Raw genomic sequence first — 19080 nt, 5'->3', positions numbered from 1 at the left:
AGCATCAATTCTTCAGTGCTCAGCTTTCTTTATAGTCCAACTCTCACATCTATGCATGACAGGCTCTTCCGTCCATGGGATTTTTCCAGGCAAGAATACTGGAGTGGGTTGCCATTTTCTTCTCCAGGGGATCTTCCTGACTCAGGGATTGAACCTGGGTCTCCCCCATTGTACTCAGACAAAGACTGCAGGCACGACGGTGCAGAACATCCTGTTCCGTTTCGCCGAGCGCCACAACCTGACGGTGCGCCTGCCGCACCCGAGCTGCGAGCACCAGTTCTGCCACCCGCGTAACTTCTAGGCGCACTTCGTGCACCGGCCGCACGGCCGCCGCACGTGCTAGCCAGCCACCTGCGCTTCGACCGCGCGGAGCTGCAGCGCCTCATGCCGCCCGGCACCGTCTACGTCACCATCCTGCGGGAGCCAGCCGCCATGTTCAAGTCGCTCTTCAGCGACTACAACCAATACCCCAGGAAAGACACTAAGGCTGTAGCAAGTCACAGTCCGGAAGGTTCCACGGAAGACTGTAGTCTGAGCTTAGGTTACACGTCACTGTCTGACTGCATTCTGAGGATGAAAGGCCCCTCACTTGTGTGAGTATGTGTTGGAAAGTGTGTGTGCATGTGCGTTCAGTTACACACACACACAAGAGCAAATAACTAAGACACTCCTTTGGCCAGATTTCCTTGCAGTAACAACCTGGAGCCATGGAGAGTCATGGTAGATTTACCTTTGTTTGGTTTCCATTCTCATCCGTGGTCTGACTCTATCTTGGACCACATATGCAACACGGATGGTGCAGTCCGTCTTGTGTATGAGGTCTACATGTTAAATTTCCCATTATGGAAAAAATACAAACTGAATTCAGTGACTGTCCAGGTGTTTAAGGGAGCTTCCCAGAAACCAGGAAGAAGGAAATAGAGGCTGTTTCGCCAAGGACCGGTGGTGGTGTATGCAGAGCCCAAAAGACTGGTTTGGGTGAAAAGTCACTCCCATAAGGTAGAATGGTGTTTGCAACATCATAAAAAATTTTCCCAGCCCAGAAGCTTACAACATACTCAGTATTCACAGTTCAGCTGAATCCAAGGGTTGAATACCATGCTTTGGTTTTTTTTTTTAAAAAGCACAGTGTATAATGTTTGTTAATATTAACACAGAGACATAGATGATAAACGTGTACTCTATATTAAAATGTCCATGGGGTGAGAAAAATCACTGTCCAATGTTTAATATCAGGGGAAAGAAACAACCAGGAAAGCACAACCTTGCAAAAAAGCTTTTTTCTGCTTATTTTAAAAATAATTTTATTTATTTATTTATCTTTGGCTGTGCTGGGTCTTCACTGCTATTGCAATGTGTTTGCTTCTTATTTCGGTGGCTTCTCTGGTTGCAGAACGCAGGCTCCAGGGCACTCAGGCTTTGGTGGTTGTGGCACATAGGTTCAGTAGTTGTGGCTCCCGGGCTCTAGAGCACAGGCTCAACAGCTGTGGCACACAGGCCCAGTTTTCTGCGGCATGTGGGATCTTCCAAGACCAGGGATTGAAACCCTGTCACCTGCATTGGCAGGCAGATTCTCCACCACTAGCTCACTAAAGAAGCCCCTTTTCTGCTTATTTTTACATTTGTACCCACGACTGATGATGAGCATGGTACATACCAAGTGCAAGAGTACATACCAAGTGCAAGGAGCATTTGGGAAAATCAGTAACGTCTCTATGTCTACATTTTCAAATGTGTACTGATAAAACAGAGACTCACAGACATACAGAATAAACCTATGGTTACCAAAGGGGGAAAGGAGAAGAGAGGGATAAATTGGGAGTTTGAGATTAACAGATACACACTACTATATATAAAAGAGATAAACAGTAAGGACTTACTACAGGGAACTATACTCAGTGTCTTGTAATAACCTGTAATGGAAAAGAATCTGAAAAAGAATATATTTATGTGTATATATATATATATGAATCATTTTGCTGTATACCTGAAATGTTGTAAATCAGCTATATTTCAATTAAAAATGAAAAAATAATTTTTTTAAGTGTATTAAAAAAAGAGAGAAGATAATGTAGGAAGACGCTCTGTATATGTGTCTATATATACACACATAAGGCTTCCCCAGTGGCTCAGTGGTAAAGAATCTAGCTGCCAAAGCGGGAGCAGCAGAAGACTTAGGTTCGATCCCTGGGTCAAGAAGATCCCCTGAAGGAGGGCGTGGCAACCCACTCCAGTATTCTTGCCTGGAGAATCCTTTGGTCAGAGGAGCCTGGTGGGTTACAGTCCATGGGGTCGCAAAGAGTTGGGCATGACTGAAGCGTGCACATAGAGGAAAATAACAAATATAGTCAAATATAATTTTACTTTTATTCTAAGAAGTCATATGCATTTTAGAGATATACTGTATTTGCTTTGCAATGTGATGCCTTTTCATTAAAACGATTTCAAGGGAAGAGGCTTTGATTTCTTAATATGAATGGATTCAGAGAACTCAAGTTCTCTCACACCAAAATGGGCAGAAATGAGAAAAAGGAGCGAAGCCCTCCTGTTGGACAACATTCTTACATCACCCACTTTAAAATTAAATCTGAAACAAAGTTCTGACAGGCCTGCTATTTTCTTCAGTGCCAAGAGGCACACAATAGACCTTTTTTTTTGGACAAAGCTCTTAAAATGCTTGGAGATTCAGATGTACTGAGTCACGAAACTGTACAAATACTGCACACCCATTCCCGCCGGTGCCCCTGCCCGCTCTTTTGGAAACAATGCTATATTTTCTCTGCGTTTGGCAGAAGGAAAGAAATATTTTAATTAGAGCTGCAACCTGTTTGAAAGAAGGGTGACAGCAACGCAAGCTCTGACATGGGTAGCTGTCCTCTGGGCCGGTGGCCCCTGGGCAGAGGTGGGTAGTTATCATTTCAGAGGAATCCGCTTGATTCTCCTACTCAGTGTGGGTTCGGTAAGTCCCACAACCACTGAAACTGCAAATGTGGCCTGATAAGGTGATGACATTCCGCACAGAAGAGTGGACAGGTTCGCCCTGAAGTAGCGCTAGATGATTCACCCGTGCAATCAACACTCTCAGATCCATCTTTGAACGAAAGTCTTTATATAACATGCAGTACAGAGAAGGCGTTCTCATGGCAAGAATACTGGAGTGGTTTGCCATTCCCTCCTCCACCGATTCAATGGACGTGAACTTGGGCAAACTCCAAGAGATGGTGAAGGACAGACAGGCCTGGCGTGCTGCAGTCCATGGGTCACAAAGAGTTGGACACAACTTGGTGACTGAACAACAACAATACATAGAAGAGGACATGACCTTGCATAGAAATATCAGCTCATCTATGTGCTTGCTGTCTGTGGGTGCAAAGGTGGGGGCGGGGGTCAGAGAAGGTGCAAGAGGAACAGAAACAGGATCAGAGAAGGAGGAAAGTAGGGGAAGGCAGTGGGAGGAACCAAATCTGCTCATGGTTTTCAAGACTTGCTGTCTTCCTTTTAAAAATCAAATTGCTCCCCCGCCCACCCCATGCCCACAACTGCCTTGCTGATGTTGTGAAATAATTGAGAAGTGTTGCAAAGACATCCTTGCACTGTGAGCGAGCAACTGACTTCAAGTCTCAACACCTCTCCATCTAGAGGGGTATTTTAGATTGACGTTAATGATGGTGAGTATTTGAGCTTGAAATAAGGAGGACAAAAAGGCCAGTTGTTGTTTAGTCACTAAGTCATGTTCAGCTTTTTGTGATCCCATGGACTGCAACACGCCAGGCTTCCCTGTCCTCCACTGTCTCCCTGTTTGCTCAAACTCATTTCCATTGAGTTGATGATGCCACCCAACCATCTCATCCTCTGTCACCCCCTTCTCTTCCTGCCCTCAATCTTTCCCAGCATCAGGGTGTTTTCCAGTGAGTTGACTGTTCATATCAGGTGGCCAAAGTACTGCAGCTTCAGCATCAGTCCTTCCAGTAAATATTCAGGACTGACTTCCTTTAGGATTGACTGGTTTGATCTCTTTGCTGTCCAAGGGACTCTCAGGAGTCTTCTCCAGCACCACAATTTGAAAGCATCAATTTTTCAGCACAGGCAAGTTCTGTAAGGAGGTGAGGGTGGAAGGAACATGAATATAAGTCCCCTCGGCGGGAGTGTGAGGACACACAGCTGTGCCTGGATTGCCATGTCCTTGGCTTTGAGGAACTGAGAGTTTTGGGTGGTTGTGTAAGGCAAGCTGGCCCTGAGAAGAGCGTCGTGGAGCTGTCTCTAGGTTTTCCACACTCAACTTCAGTGTTTAAAAATATGTCACACCTTCTTGAGATTCCAAACATGTAGGAAATAAAACCATGGCATGTCGGCTGGTCCGGCCCAGTATTCCTCAGCCTCAGCGTGAGGACCAGGTCACTCCCTGCTGTGGGGGCCGCGCCCTGCACTGTAGGTGGTTTAGCAGCATCCCTGGCTGCTACTCACTAGCTGCCAATAGCACCCCTGCTGCTGCTAAGTCGCTTCAGTCGTGTCCGACTCTGTGCGACCCCATAGATGCAGCCAACCACGCTCCCCCATCCCCGGGATTCTCCAGGCAAGAACACTGGAGTGGGCTGCCATTTCCTTCTCCAATGCATGAAAGTGAAAAGTGAAAGTCAAGTCGCTCAGTCGTGGCCGACTTTTTGCGACCCCATGGACTGCAGCCTACCAGGCTCCTCCACCCATGGGATTTTCCAGGCAAGAGTACTGGAGTGGGCTGCCATTGCCTTCTCTGAATAGCACCCCTAGTTGTAACAAATTCAATTGCCTCCAGACATTGTCAAATATTCCTCAGGGAACAGATTTTTTCTGGGTTGAGAATCATTGGTTTATTTTATGATTTTATTGCTTATTGAAACATAGTTGATGTACAAGGTTGTGTTAGTTTCAGATGTGCAGCACAGTGATTCCGTGTTTTTGCAGATATAATCCATTACAGGTTATTACAAGATAATGGGTATATTTCCCAGTGAGTGTGTGCATGCGTGCACATGTGCATGTTCAGTCATGTCTGACTCTTGGTGGCCCCATGGACTGCAGCCCACTGTAGCCCACCAGGCTCCTCAGTCCATGGAATTTTCCAGGCAAGAGTACTGGAGTGGGTTGCCATTTCCTTCTCCAGGGGATCTTCCCAACCCAGGGATCGAACCCAGGTCTCCCGCACTGCAGGCAGACACTTTACCGTCTGAGCCACCAGGGAAGCCCATAATTCCCATTATTACAGAGTAAATGCTTGCTGCTTATCTATTTTATGTATAGTAGTTTGTATCTGTTAATCCATGTCCCTAATCTATCCCTCTCATCTCCTCTCTGAACTTTGGTAACCACTAGCTTATATGTCTATGAGTCCATTTCTGTCCTGTATACATATTCAGTTGTATTAATTTTTCAACTCCACATATAAGTAATACATAGCATTTGTCTTTGTCTTCTTTTGTTAAGCGTAATATTGAGAATCACTGGTTTAGACTCAGTGTTAGAACAAGCAAAATTTGCATTGAGTGAAGATAGCTATCTACTCTAAGGACCATGTGGAATCTTTGGTGAAGACTGACAAGCCCTAACAACCCGCCTTGATCAGCCAGAGAGAAACACAGAAGTCCGAGACAAAAGCAGGCCTTTTTCCTCAAAGTGCTAGTTTATGGCTTAGGGACCCATAACGCTATTTACACATAACCCTGGGGGAAAAAAATCTTGGGGCCCTTTGTTTTAAAAAAGAAAGAGTCCTTCACACTTAAAGTGAGCTTTAAAGAAGTGAAAACACGGAAGGCCACAGGCTCTGTTCTGTAGAATTCACAGCCTGCAGGGCTGACTCCACACTGCAGGTCCTGCAGCATTGGGGCCTCGGAGACCCCTTTCCATCCTGAGGCTGTGGATTGGACAGCCTCAGGATGGCTTTACATCCAGTCTGACTTATTCACAAAGCATGTGGTATGGTTAGCCTTGGGAGATATGTTTAGCCTCACAAAACAGAGGAAGGTGTTTAAAAACAACTGTCCCTTAATTTTACCATCACATGAACAAAAAAGGCATGTGAGCCTGAACTTGGGACAGTGTACATCTTTTTTTAATAGAAAGGAGAGTCTAATCTTATACACTCCCTTAAGCATATCCCTCAAAAGCTGTACAAATTAGCCTTCTAGATAAGATCATGCGTTCTCATCCCCACCTGTCTCCCAGTGAACAAACAGAGAACAGAAAGGGCTCCCTGACCCATGTCTCTCTCGTTCCAGAGTACAGTACTATGATTGATTTATGATTTCTAAGCCTGAGAACTTTGGAAGCCGCCAAACATGAAAAGAGTGAAAAATCTTCTAAGTCAAGAGAAAAAAGGGAAGGTCTTGGTAGCAGAGCGCCCTTCTCAGGCTCTGAAACACTACTCTGAAAGCTGTCACGAGTATGCATCGCTTGGGCCCTTGCAGACAAAAAGGGTTATTTTATCCAGATTATTCCCCCACATTGCAGGGGAAAAGGGACTCATTTGTAATCATCAAAGGAATGCTGACAGACTTGAAACGGGATTACATTCTATTATCCTCATCCGAATTAAAGATTTGTTTTGGAGATCTTTCTTAGGTTTCTTCCTCCCTGCTCTTCCAACTCCAAATGAGGTGATTTGTATTCGTGGGACATCTGAGGCAGACATGAAATCAGACGGTTTGCAAACATACATTTCAGATTCAGTGGCCTGAGTTTTGAATTTTAATGTGGCCTGGTTCTGTGTGTTTGTGGAAAACTAGGCTCTCAGGTTGAGAGTAACCCCAATCATCACTTCACTTCATTCCCTAACTAATTAATGCAGGAGACATTCAACATCAGGAGCCTGAGTGAACAAGGGATACAGATGTCCAGAAATGCAAGTGTGGAAATGGAAAATCAACCCACGGGCAGTGTTGTCTGGTAGGTGTATGGATACGCTCGTTATTGTTATTATTCAGTTGCTAAGTCATGTCCAACTCTTTGTGACCCCATAGGATGGATATGCTACTAATCCCTCAATTCCAAGCTCTGTGGTTTGGGTACCATTTGAAGAACGTAACTGGCCAAATCTATTCTTCATCCCTCAAACTGCTTTGTGACGAGTGCCCATGAAACCACTGAGAAGGGAGCCTCCCCGGGACAGACTGACTCTTTAGAGCAGGCCTATATGATACTTAGCATAGCATCTGAGACCCGAAAGGCTTGAGAACATTTCCTGTTCTTTCAGACAGACCTTCCATTATATAATCACAACGGAACTGAGGCCCACTGGGAAGAAGTCTTGGGTAACTCAGGTCAAAAGCCATAAGTCAGTGGAAGAGTTCAACTGGGTCAAAAAGTTCAACAAGACAAAAAGCTACGTCTTGATCTTAGCTGATGAAAGAACAAGACATCTTAGAGAAAATCTCAAGGCAAGGGGATGACACTCTCTAAGCAGGAAAGAGCAAAGAATATAGGTAAAGTGCATTAGAAGCTGTACCATTTCTTTGCTCGTCATGTTTTTATACCACAAGCCTTCTTTCTAGACTTACTGTTCTTCAGGAAGTATATCCTCTGGTAGTTCTTTCAGTAAGGATTTATTAGTGGTAAACATGTCCTTACTTCACACTCACTCTTGCAGATAGTTTAGCTGGTTATATAGCTCTGCACTGACAGTTTTTTTCCCCAGAACCTGGAAAATATTTCACTGGTTTCTGACTGTCATTGTCATGGCAAAGCCCTTCCAAATGAAAAACTTTCCATCTGATTGTTTTAAGACCATCACTTTGTTTTAGTATTTTGTAGTTTTAGTATGATAGACATAAATTTATTTTGCTTGGGATGCTTGAGTCTGAATCATTCATCAACTCTTCAAAATTGACTCTAAGATATTATCACTTTGAGTGTTGTCTCTCCCTCGTTTTTCCTATTCTCTCTTTCTAGAATACTGGTCACCTGTGTGTTGAATCTTCATTCCATTTTCCATGTCTTATAAGGTTTTCGTTTCATGTCTTTATCTCTTTTACTGCATTCTGGATAATTTTCCTAGCTTTATTTCCCAGTTCACTATTTCTCTCTTCAACTACATTTAATCTATCCATCAAGCCTTGAACCTCAGTGAATATATTTTTTCATGTTAGTTGATATATTTGACTCTATAAAAAAAAATAGGCCTGCCCTTTCTTGATAGCATTTCATTCCTTCTTCTTCTGGATTCTTTTATTTCTTTTTGTGTTTTATATTCCCTCTTATTTATTAAACACTCTGTGGTTTTGCTGCTGACTGCTGTTCATACAGTGCATTTTTGACTGTGTGTTCACAATCAGCAGAATTTAATCTACCAGAATCTTGTGGGGCCTGCGTTGATGTTGCTATACAGGGAATATTTGTGGGTTTTTTCCAGGTACCCTGGGGCAACTTTTTGAGTTTCTTAGCTTGGGTTTCCTAGTAACGGCAATGTGAATTCAAACCCCAGATTCTTGCAAAGGTAAGTGTGTGGTTACATAGTTTCAACAAAGATTATTTTTTCCTCTAACCCTGAGCCTCTTGAGAAATCTATATGCAGGTCAGGAAGCAACAGTTAAAACTGGACATGGAACAACAGACTGGTTCCAAATAGGAAAAGGAGTCCATCAATGCTGTATATTGTCACCCTGCTTATTTAACTTATATGCAGAGTACATCATGAGAAACACTGGGCTGGAAGAAGCACAAGCTGGAATCAAGATTGCCAGGAGAAATGTCAAGAACCTCAGATATGCAGATGACACCACCCTTATGGCAGAAAGTGAAGAGGAATTAAAAAGCCTCTTGATGAAAGTGAAAGTGGAGAGTGAAAAAGTTGGCATAAAGCTTAACATTCAGAAAACTAAGATCATGGCATCTGGTCCCATCACTTCATGGGAAATAGATGGGGAAACAGTGGAAACCGTGTCAGACTTTATTTTGGGGGGCTCCAAAATCACTGCAGATGGTGACTGCAGCCATGAAATTAACAGACACTTACTCCTTGGAAGGAAAGTTATAACCAACCTAGATAGCATATTAAAAAGCAGAGACATTACTTTGCCAACAAAGGTCTGTCTAGTCAAGGCTATGGTTTTTCCAGTGGTCATGTATGGATGTGAGAGTTGGACTGTGAAGAAAGCTGAGCAATGAAGAATTGATGCTTTTGAACTGTGGTATTGGAGAAGACTCTTGAGAGTCCCTTGGACTGCAAGGAGAGCCAACCAGTTCATCCTAAAGGAGATTAGTCCTGGATGTTCATTGGAAGGACTGATGCTAAAGCTGAAACTCCAATACTTTGGCCACCTCATGCGAAGAGTTGACTCACTAGAAAAGACCCTGATGCTGGGAAGGATTTGGGGCAGGAGGAGAAGGGGATGACAGAGGATGAGATGGCTGGATGGCACCACCGACTTGATGGACATGAGTCTGAGTAAACTCCGGGAGTTGGTGATGGACAGGGAGGCCTGGCGTGCTGTGATTCATGGGGTTGCAAAGAGTCGGACATGACTGAGTGACTGAACTGAACTGAACTGAATCCTGAGCCCAAGCTGAGATGTTCCCTTGTCATCTTTCTTTGCAAGAATGCTGATTTGTTTCTCACGCACCTTTTTATGAGTGTTTAGCCCTTCCAGGCCCTGGCCTTATAAGGAGATCTTTATTCCAATTCCTCACTTGACATTGGTCTAATGCCTTGTCTCTTGCCCTCATGTACCCAGTAAATTCTGACTATAAAATGCATCAAAGGCCCCAGTGTAGCCACAGGGTCAGAGCCAGCTACTTCTTCAGTTCTCTGGTCTCTCTTCATTGTGTTCCCTGGCTACTCCTTGTGTTTCTCCACTCACCCAAGCATTTAAAGGATGTTTGCTATATTTTATTCAGCAGCTTTAGATGTTTTGTTGGGAAAATACTTCCAGAACACCAGTTCCACCATATTTCCAAGAAATGAATTATATACCCTATTTCATAATCAGTTATTTGGAGCTGGATGGTGCTATCTCTTGATGCAACATAGAATGGACAATACCTGTAAGTCCTAGGAAAGATTTGGATCTGATATATTAAGAGATAAACATAAGAAGTGACATTGTTTTAACCAACTTATAATTGATTTGCTTTAGTATTAGAGAAGCTGCCTGCATTCAAATCTCCAAAAGTTACATACGCTCTCTGGCTACTATTTCTTCAACTTATAGAGAAATTTCCTTCATAGGGTTGTGCGGATTAAACGGGTTAATAAACATGAAGTTTTTAAAACACTGTGGCATAAAGTGCTTTATGTATTTGATACATTATAATATTTTTAGCTAACTTCTCTTACTTGTGCTAAGAAAACCAAGTAAAGAATTTGCCCCTTATGTTGGGTCAGAGTTTAACCTGAGGTAGTGCACACATAAGGGCCAGGGAAGGAGTAGCAGAATTAGAGCCCTCAAGGGGAAAGAGGGGCTTCCCGGGTGGCTCAGTGATAAAGAATCCGGCTGCCAATGCAGGAGACACAGGTTCAATCCCTGGGTCAGGAAGAGGAAATGGCAACCCACTCCAGTATTCTTGCCTGCAAAATCCCATAGACAGAGAAGCCTCGTAGGCTGCAGTCCATGGGGTCGCAAAGAGTTGGACACGACTGAGCATGCACCCAAGGGGAAAGAAAGAAGCTCAAAGAAAACAGTTTAGAATCACCTGGTCAGCCACCCTCCCATCTGAGAGACTCCTCCCAGTGCTAAAACCTAGGTGACTCTAGGACGGATGTTATCCAGGGAAGCTAGTGCATTCTAGAAATATACAGATACACTAGCCTCATTAAAGTGTCATGAAAATCCAGAGTGCCTCACCCTATGCATCCACATTCATTACTTAGCTTGAATGACAAGAGTATGGATTTTTGAAACGAGATAATTACTGGATTATTACATTCTTCCTCTAAATTTTACTGGCAGTTGTGGGAACTGGCGTGGTGGGCAAGGAGGTGATAGGGCTGGGCCACAGGGGAGCAGTTGCTTTTTCAATGTTATTGCCCCCAAAGTGGTGCCTTTTCAAGAATTTTGCAAGTGCTGTCAGGATGGCTGAAAATACTAGTGGTCTCAAAAATTTTTTAAATCATGAACCCCAACAGCAAAAACATTTTGAGAACACATCTCTAATATTGCATTTAGAAATTGTATAATGAATCAACTATATTTCAATAAAATAAAATTTTAAAAAGAAATGATGAACTGTTGTACTGTCAAGTTGCATGTTTTTTGTTTGTTTTGTTAGACATGCTGAATAGCTAGCAGGATCTTATTTCCCTGACCAGGGATGGAACCCAGGCCACGGCAGCGAAAGTGCCAAGTCCTAACCACTGGACTGCCAGGAAACTCCCTCAATCTGTATGTTAATTAGAAGCAAGACAGAGCTTCTTTTTTCAAGATAGAAATGAATAGAAAAGGAGTTCTAACATCTTTCTACTATACCCACTGATTGCCTTGTGCCCACACCTACTGTGGATCAACAGTGTTGAGAAGATGTTGAAGGAAGAAATGAGAAAAGGTCAGTCTACTCAGAGGACAATTGAAATCGCTATGATGAGTCCAGTTGAGTTCAGTTCAGTCGCTCAGTCGTGTCTGACTCTCTGTGACCCCATGGACCGCAGCACGCCAGGCCGCCCTGTCCATCACCAGCTCCCGGAGTTCACCCAAACGGAGACCTATCTAAAAAGGTCAGGCAAATTGAGGCATTTTTCTCTGGCTTTGCCCCCCACTCAGCACCCACATGGGCCAAGTCCTCCAGCCTGGCCCCACCCCTGGGCCCGTGTTAGGCTATGCCTCTGCTTCCGAGCTGGGGGTCTCTGGCAAGTTAACCAAGCCCTCTGAGGCTGGGTAAAGTGAGATTTCTACTTAACTCAGAAGGTTGCTATGAGGATGAAGTCAGATAACACCATGCTCAACTAATTTTCACTCCTTTCTTTTCTCTTCCTCCCTCGAAACTACTGCTAGGCTGCCTTTTCCAATAAAGCGCCTGGGAGACCAAAGCCATCAATTACGGGACCACTCGCCTGCCCAGACTCCTCTTCTTGGCTACAGAAAGAGCCGTCAGAACACTTTTTGAATGTAGTTATTTTCCATGGAAACAGGCTAGAGCTCTGAGATGCTTACTTTTCATCCGTCTTCTTCTATGACAGCTGGACAACTCCTTTAGACATCTGCTTTGTTTTCCTTTGGTGACGAGCTGCCCTTTGGCTCCATCAAAGTTTTGAAAGTGAAGACAATCCCAGTTAAAGTATGATATGACCAAGGGATGATAAAAGGCAGACCTGTGTGACCTGCACGTCTGTGTAAGTTTGTGCATACCTGTGTGCTGGGACACAGCGGCAGACTGAGAGCAGGGAACATACATCCTGGTCTCCCTGGCAATGAGCCGTGGGGCAGGGGGTGGGGGAAGTGGGACCCAGTCACACCCATGTACCCCTGGATGAACTGTGCATGGTTCATCCCTGCCCTCTGACATGGGCAGCAGTGGTCTTCCACTCTGGCTGCACTCTAGAATTGCCTGGGGGCTTTGAAAAAGAGATCCATGCCTGGATCTCCCAGATGAATTTCATCAGAAGCCCTGGGTTGCTGCTAGAGCATCCATATATTTGTTTAGACTTGAGGGATGTTAGTGTGTCAGCCAGGGTTGAGACCCACTGTTTCTCTAAGCATAAAAGGAAGCTTCAACCTCTTCTAAACGGACCACTCCATCAGGACAGAGTTCCCACTCCAGGGATCCCAACCAATGGAACAACCATTTTTCTATTTTCTGAAATTCTTTTTTTTTTTTTTTAATTTGGCTGCACTGGGTCTTCACTGTTGCTCGTGGGCGTTCTCTAGTTGCAGGGGTTACTCTGTATTTGCGGAGCTTGGACTTCTCATTGCAATGGCTTCTCTTGTTGCAGAGCACAGGCTCTAAGGGAAGCAGGTCTCAGTACTTGCAGCTGGAGGGTTCTAGAGCACAGGCTGAGTAGTTGGTGGTGCATGAGCTTAGTTACCCCAAAGCATGTGGAATCTTCCCAGATCAAGAATCGAACCTGCATTCCCTGCATTGGCAGGCGGACTCCTAACCATTGGACAACCAGGGAAGTCTTACATTCTGAAATTCTTGACCAGTGAAATAAGGAGTTAGGGTCAGGCTTATTTGCTAGGCTGCAAATGATCTGATAACAAGCCCCACATCTTGTCTTGCCCACTTGGGCTACTGATGGAGGCAGGCAGGGTAGGACACCAGCCTGGAGACCCCCTTCGATCATGCAATGACCTTTCTTTGTGGTCTGGGGACGTCTGGGAACAAGGAAGGCCTTAAAACACTCTCCTTGTTTCTCACTTCCTTTCTATTTCCCACATTTACCATTCCATGCCCGAGGGTAAAACCAAATGTGTCAACATATGATCATGACTCTTTTTGTCAAAAGTCAGGAGTTTTCTAGGAATCCAAGTGGGAACATGATTAATTTTCCATCCGTTCCTTCCCTCCCTCATCAGTCCATCAATCACTTTGAGCATCTTTGAGAAGAAAAAAAAGAAAAAAAAAACAGAAGAGGGAGAAAAGGAAAGAGCAGAGAGAGAAGACCGTACCTGCTCTCTGCAGGGAATAAAACCATCAACAATATATAGATAAAGAAACAAGATGGGACGTCCCTGGTGGTCCAGTGGTTAAGAATCTGCCTTGCAATGCAGGGTTCAATCCCTGGTCAGGGAACTACTGATAGGATCCCACGTGTCTCAGAGCAATGAAACCCATATGCCACAACCTGAGAGTCAACGAAGCCCAAATGCCATAACTCAAGAGTCCAAGCGCCACAACGAAGGAGCCCATGTGCCAAAACTAAGATCTGACACAGCCGAATAAGTAAATATTATTTTTTAAAAAATGAATAAGACCTGAGGGACAGGGCATACTAAGTTCAGAGACACACCAAAACATCACTCTTGAAAGCCAGACCACATGCAGAAAGGATCTTTAGGATCTTTTTAATCGTTGGAACCAAAATGGCACCCCTCCCTCCGCTCTGCCCTCATCCTGCCTTGTTCTTTGAACAAAGATGATGCTGACATTGTATTTCTATATATGAAAAAACATATATATATCAATGATCAGTTTGGACCTCTCTGGCTAAATTCTCAAGTTGGGAATGCAGTCAAAAGAACAGAACGCTATCCCAAAGAGGAAAATGGACGAAAGCCAAGCGCATTTGAGTTTGGGATTAAGGATCAGAGGCACTAATTTTGCATGAACTGTTCTTGCCTTCCTACGATGTGTTTTTAATGCAGTGATGATAGTCTTCCAGTGGCCGCTGGCAGCATCTCAATGTCTTTAGGGAGGAGAGGGAAGGGGGTGTTTAGGGAGCCTGTTTCCTAGCAGGCTTGAAGGTGATTAGCACCAGTCACGAGCATGAAGGGGGAGGAGAGGAGGCCCTGATGCAGCCTCTGGCTTATTAAGAGTGAGATCTGATGCTGGAATCCCCGGGGCAAAAAAACCAATGACCCAGGAAAACTACACCAGCTGACAGCCTCAGGGAAAAAAAAAAAAAGCTCAAGGAAGAGTTGCAAAGAAGAGAAAGGCTTAAGTAACTTTCCAAAACTCTGTGCTGCTCATCTCCCAGGAGGCCCAATACTGTACAGACAAAGGCTAGGACCCCTTTCATTTCAGCACTTTCTTTCACCTGGATTCACCATCCTGCTTCCATCCCCTTCTTCACGAAGGCTGAAAGGGTCCCAAGTTCCCTCCACCCTCCATCTGTCTGGATTTTTGATGTTTCCTTGTTTAGAAAAACAAGCAAGCAAAGACGTCAAATGCTTTTCTCCAGTGCTCAGCTATTGCTGCAGGCTCCGAAGGGGAGGGCCCACTGTCTCTTTCCAGGCACTGGTTTCTACACACCCCTCTAAGTTCAGGAACAGGGTTTCTTCTTCCCAGGAAGGCAGGAATCAGGCTTTGAGGCCACAGAGGTGCGAGTTGAGGAGGGGGGGATGTGTGTGTCTGTGTCTATGTGGGTGTATGTGTTGGAGTCACGTGACCAGGATCCACTGTGTCAACTGAAGTTTTCAACTGAACCCTCAGACTGTCATCTTTGGAGCTTAGGAATTTTCTTGGATGGTGTATGTCATGTGGCTGGGGGGGGTCCCTAAAGGTTCATTAAGTTTCAAGTCAAATGAATCAATTTTGGAAGACGTTATCTTTCTCCCTGAGCCTTTTCTAATATTTCCCTAAAGCCATACAAGCTAGAATTTAGATCTAAACGTGAGTGTGCCTGTGATTTCAGACGAGGTTATTTTTCTTTTCTTCTCCCCAAAAGGCTCCCAGACACTTTCTCCCTGGTCTTCAGATCTCTAAAGAGCAAGGTTGACCAGAGAAAACATGGGGGTTGCCTGGCAATGTCACCATCAACCGAATATTGGCTCAGGGAGTCTCAAACCCTGGAATCTAGGTTCCCACTAAAAGCACAAGAAAATTTCTTTTATCGTTTAATCATTTAGAGAAATATGTATGAAAACATCCAAGTTCACAGCATCCCTGTTTGACAGCTCAAGTTCACCCTCTGAAACAGTTGTTACCTTCAGACAGTTCCAAACTTGGGTGGTAACCTATAGACTGCTTCAAGGATTGCAACCGCTTCACTAAAGAAACAAGCTCTAAGTGCCTGTAATCTGTGAGAACAATCTAATGGTTACACTGCAACGGTACCTAAAGCAATATTTGTTCAGTTACAGTGACGTCACACTGTAGAAAGGCTTGTTGGCTTTCTGTTCTTTGCTCAACAATATTCTCAGCCTGCCGGTGGCTGAATTCAGATTGCTTTCCATAGCTTAAATCAGCAAAGACAGAACTTTTCTAGCAGCCAAGAAAGTTCTATTACCAACAAAAAAAAAGTCAATAGCACTTGAAATTCAGCATTTTTTCCCAGCACATTTACCACAGCGCTCTGACCCTCGGTCTTAAGGACCTCAGTTTCCTTGCCAAATAGGCATGTCTTGGCTTCCTTTGCGAGGTAGAAACACTGCCTTGATATTAAATATTCAAAGCAAAGAACCTCTGACCCGAGGGCTCTCAGCTAACAATGACATTCTCTGTAAGTAAACTAGAAACCCAACTCAGCTTCTGGTTTGCCAGTGTCCCTTGCCATGTACTAGCATATTGCACAAACTGGGTCTGAGGAAGGAGCCTTGTTGACTGTGATTACACCGCAAAAGACCTTCAAGGCAGAGATGCGGGAAGCCTGGCCTTGACAGGAGATGAGGGAGAAGGCAAAGGATGGGACTCAGAGCTGCTTCCGGGGCTGGGCAGGGGCGAGGAAAGGGTGAAGGGCCACCAGCCTCGCCAGACGGAGACCCAGGTCTGATCCACCTTTGCAGGGACGTCTGGTTACTCTCAGCAAGCACAAAGGTAATTTAAGAATGCTGTCCCTCTAGCCCCCATCAATTCAGAAACCTCTCTCCCTTTGTGGTGCCCCACCTACAACCCCAGAACTATCTGAGATCGGCTCAGTCCCCGCCCCCCCCCCCCAAAAAAAAGCCTCATCGGTTACTGGGAGGGGAAGTCTTTATTCTTTTCTTTTTTTAAGGCGACGGGGGCTGGAAGGGGCCAACTCTGGTGCCTTTTGGCGGTAAAGTCTTACCCCTGTGTCTCCTCTGTCTGTACTGCAAGCTTCTACTCATCTCTCATGGCATTTCCACCGGACCTTCCACCACCCCACTCCCGGGTTTCCCTCAGGTCTGTTGTCAAATGTCTCCTGGACTGGTCTCCTTACGTGGGCACCCGCGAGGTCGGCTGGGGCACACCCAAACTGCGCGTAAAGCAAACCAGGTACAACGTAGACCACAACACGTGTACCAACAGCGCTGAGCTCGGTGCACAGGACTCAGCGCAAGGTGCTTTAAACCGATACGCATCCTTCGGAGTCTGGTCCCTGACCCTGGGATACTGACGAGGTCAACTCATCGGGAGACAAACTCCAAATTCTACCCACCCTTCTTTCTTGGGGGACCCCCTCTGCCGGCATCCCACATGCAGCTACTTATATGCGAAGAGTTCGCATCAGGCAAGAAAAAGTTAGGGCTCCTAGCTCGCCCTAACTTTCAAGCAACCCGGCCTTGCCCCCTCGGGCGCCGGCCCCCAACCGAGGGCTCACCTTAGCGCCCCGCGGCGCCGGGGGGCGCTCAGCGAGGGAGGTCGCTTCTTACCGGAGAAGTCCGTGAGCGCCGCGATCTCTCTGGAGCAAACCAGGACGGTGCAGTAGAACAGACGCAGGAGCTGCCCCGGAGGCTCTACCTGCCTGCGGAGGCCGGGATGCTGCGCGGGTTGCGGGGAGGACGGTGGGCGCGCGTGGCCCGGCAGCAGCATGATGTGCCGCGCGACGGAGCGCGGGCGCGGGCCCGGGGCGCACGGGGGATCGCGGGACGGAGAGCGGCGTCACATGGCAGGACGAGTCGGTAGCCGACGTCTCCGCGGCCCCCTGCCACCTCCCGGCCCAGGCTGCCAGCGCCTCCTCCCCGCCGCGGGCGAGCACCGGCTCCCCAGCGAAGAGGGGGGCGGAGACCTGGGGCGGGGCGAGGAGCCCCGGGAAGGATCCGCGTAGTTTCCCCGAGAGGAAATCTCTGCTGCGGACGCGCAGGAGGAAACGAGGGCGGGGGGCGAAGGGAAAGTGTAGCCCCTCCGCGCCCCCGAGGCTGCCGGAGGCCGGGGCCCTGGCGCGCTGCCCGCCGCGGAGGGCGCCCCCAACAGCGCGCGACTGGAGCGCCTTGCACACCCCGGGTCCCCTCCCCGCCCGAGACCGCCCGGCACCCCCGGCCAGGCCCGCGCTGGCCCCGTGCCAGCCTCGCCCTGGCCGCCGGAGGAGCGCCCGTGACGCACTTTGGAGCCAGCGCCGCGCGCTGAGCCAGGGAGCCCCGGGGCGGGGCCGAGGCCGGGGTGGGGGCCTCGGAAGGTGGGGTCCGGGAGGTGTGGGACCGCAGCACTGACGTCTTTGGCGACCGGCCGCGCTCCACGTGCAGAGTCACCAAGCACGCACTGTTATCCCCATTTCACAGGAGAGGAGACTAAGACCCTGGAGCCTTGGCGATCGCCAAAGCTGACGCAGCCCTGACGGGAACCGTCGCGGCGCGGAGGTGGGGGCGGAAAGGGGAGGCATTGTGCTCCAAACGGATCACATGGTCCAGAACAGGTTTCTTTTAGCTGCCTACTTTTCCTGTGGGTACTAGGAGTCGGCCGCGCTCAGGATCTGACGCTGGGCCGGCCCAGACCGCGGCCGAACGCTAATAAACGGGCTTTGTTTTAAAATGGGGCCACAGCATCTTTCTGAACCTCTCGATGACGCGCGGGGTAACCTACGTTTGGACGCCCTGCCAGTGAGCGAGGAGCGGATTTTCGCACCGCCCGGGCTCGGGGGACACCGAGGACAAGGGCACGGGGGCTCCGTGGATGCGCGCCGGGTGCCGTACCTGGGGGTCCATGGACCCAAACCTGCGCGGGGCACCCGGGCCGGCGGGGAGGGAGGCGGGCGGGAGCGCGCTCGGCACAGAGTGTTCCCGAACACCGCGCGAGCGCCTGCCAAGTTCGCTGCGGGCCTGACGCGGAAACGTAGATATGAGGCCCAAGGCGGGCCCAGGCGCCCTGCGGGCCCCCCGGGTCTCAACTGCCCGGGGCGGGGAGACGCGCCGCACCGCGTGCCGGGAAGGCCTGGAGAGGAAACCCGGAGCAACTCGCTAGCCTACCTGCGGGAACCTCTGAGAGGTGGGCCGCAAGGCTCCCGGGGCTAGGTGTCATCGCGTCCCACTCTGTGCTCGGGAAGGAAAGATTCCGGTCATTTCCTCATCTGTCTGGGGTGGGGCGGGGAGCGCAGCAGATGTAACCATCAACATGTGTTAGTGGGACCCAGGCACCAGGATTTTTAAAGCCTACATGAAAACGTTCAGCCTTCTCAATAATCCTTGAACCTCAGTATTCTTGTGCACTTTCAAGGTTGGGGAAACTGAGGCTGGGGGCGGGAGGTGGGGTGGGTAAGGATGCCTAGCACCTAGCAGCCATTCAGTAAGTGACCTTTGCTCAAAACTCAGTTTCCTCCATGTACCTTGCATTCCATTGATCCATCTA

General features: G+C 47.4%; 1 protein-coding gene across 18 annotated transcripts in view; it reads right to left on the bottom strand.

The window, feature by feature from the left end:
• EVA1C (eva-1 homolog C) overlaps nt 1-18808 on the bottom strand; it is a 124340-nt gene extending 105532 nt beyond the window's left edge. For 8 of the 18 annotated variants that reach the window (XM_086413498.1, XM_086413476.1, XM_086413518.1 and 5 more), the window contains exon 1: nt 17172-17791. In XM_086413498.1, coding sequence (XP_086269624.1) covers nt 17172-17331 — 160 coding nt within the window. In that variant the 5' untranslated portion in view covers nt 17332-17791. Of the gene's footprint in view, nt 1-17171; nt 17862-18701 lie in introns of those variants that run through there. The other 10 variants (XM_086413523.1, XM_086413469.1, XM_086413490.1 and 7 more) reach the window with 8 other exon arrangements.
• Between the last annotated feature and the right edge of the window lie 272 nt (nt 18809-19080).

The sequence above is a fragment of the Bos grunniens genome, chromosome 1 (assembly GCF_055505025.1).
Source record: "Bos grunniens cultivar Pamir isolate PY7600 chromosome 1, Bosgru_T2T1.0, whole genome shotgun sequence".
Lineage (NCBI taxonomy): Eukaryota > Metazoa > Chordata > Mammalia > Artiodactyla > Bovidae > Bos > Bos grunniens.
Note: the sequence above shows the minus strand (reverse complement) of the source record. Positions and strands in the feature narration are given on the sequence as shown.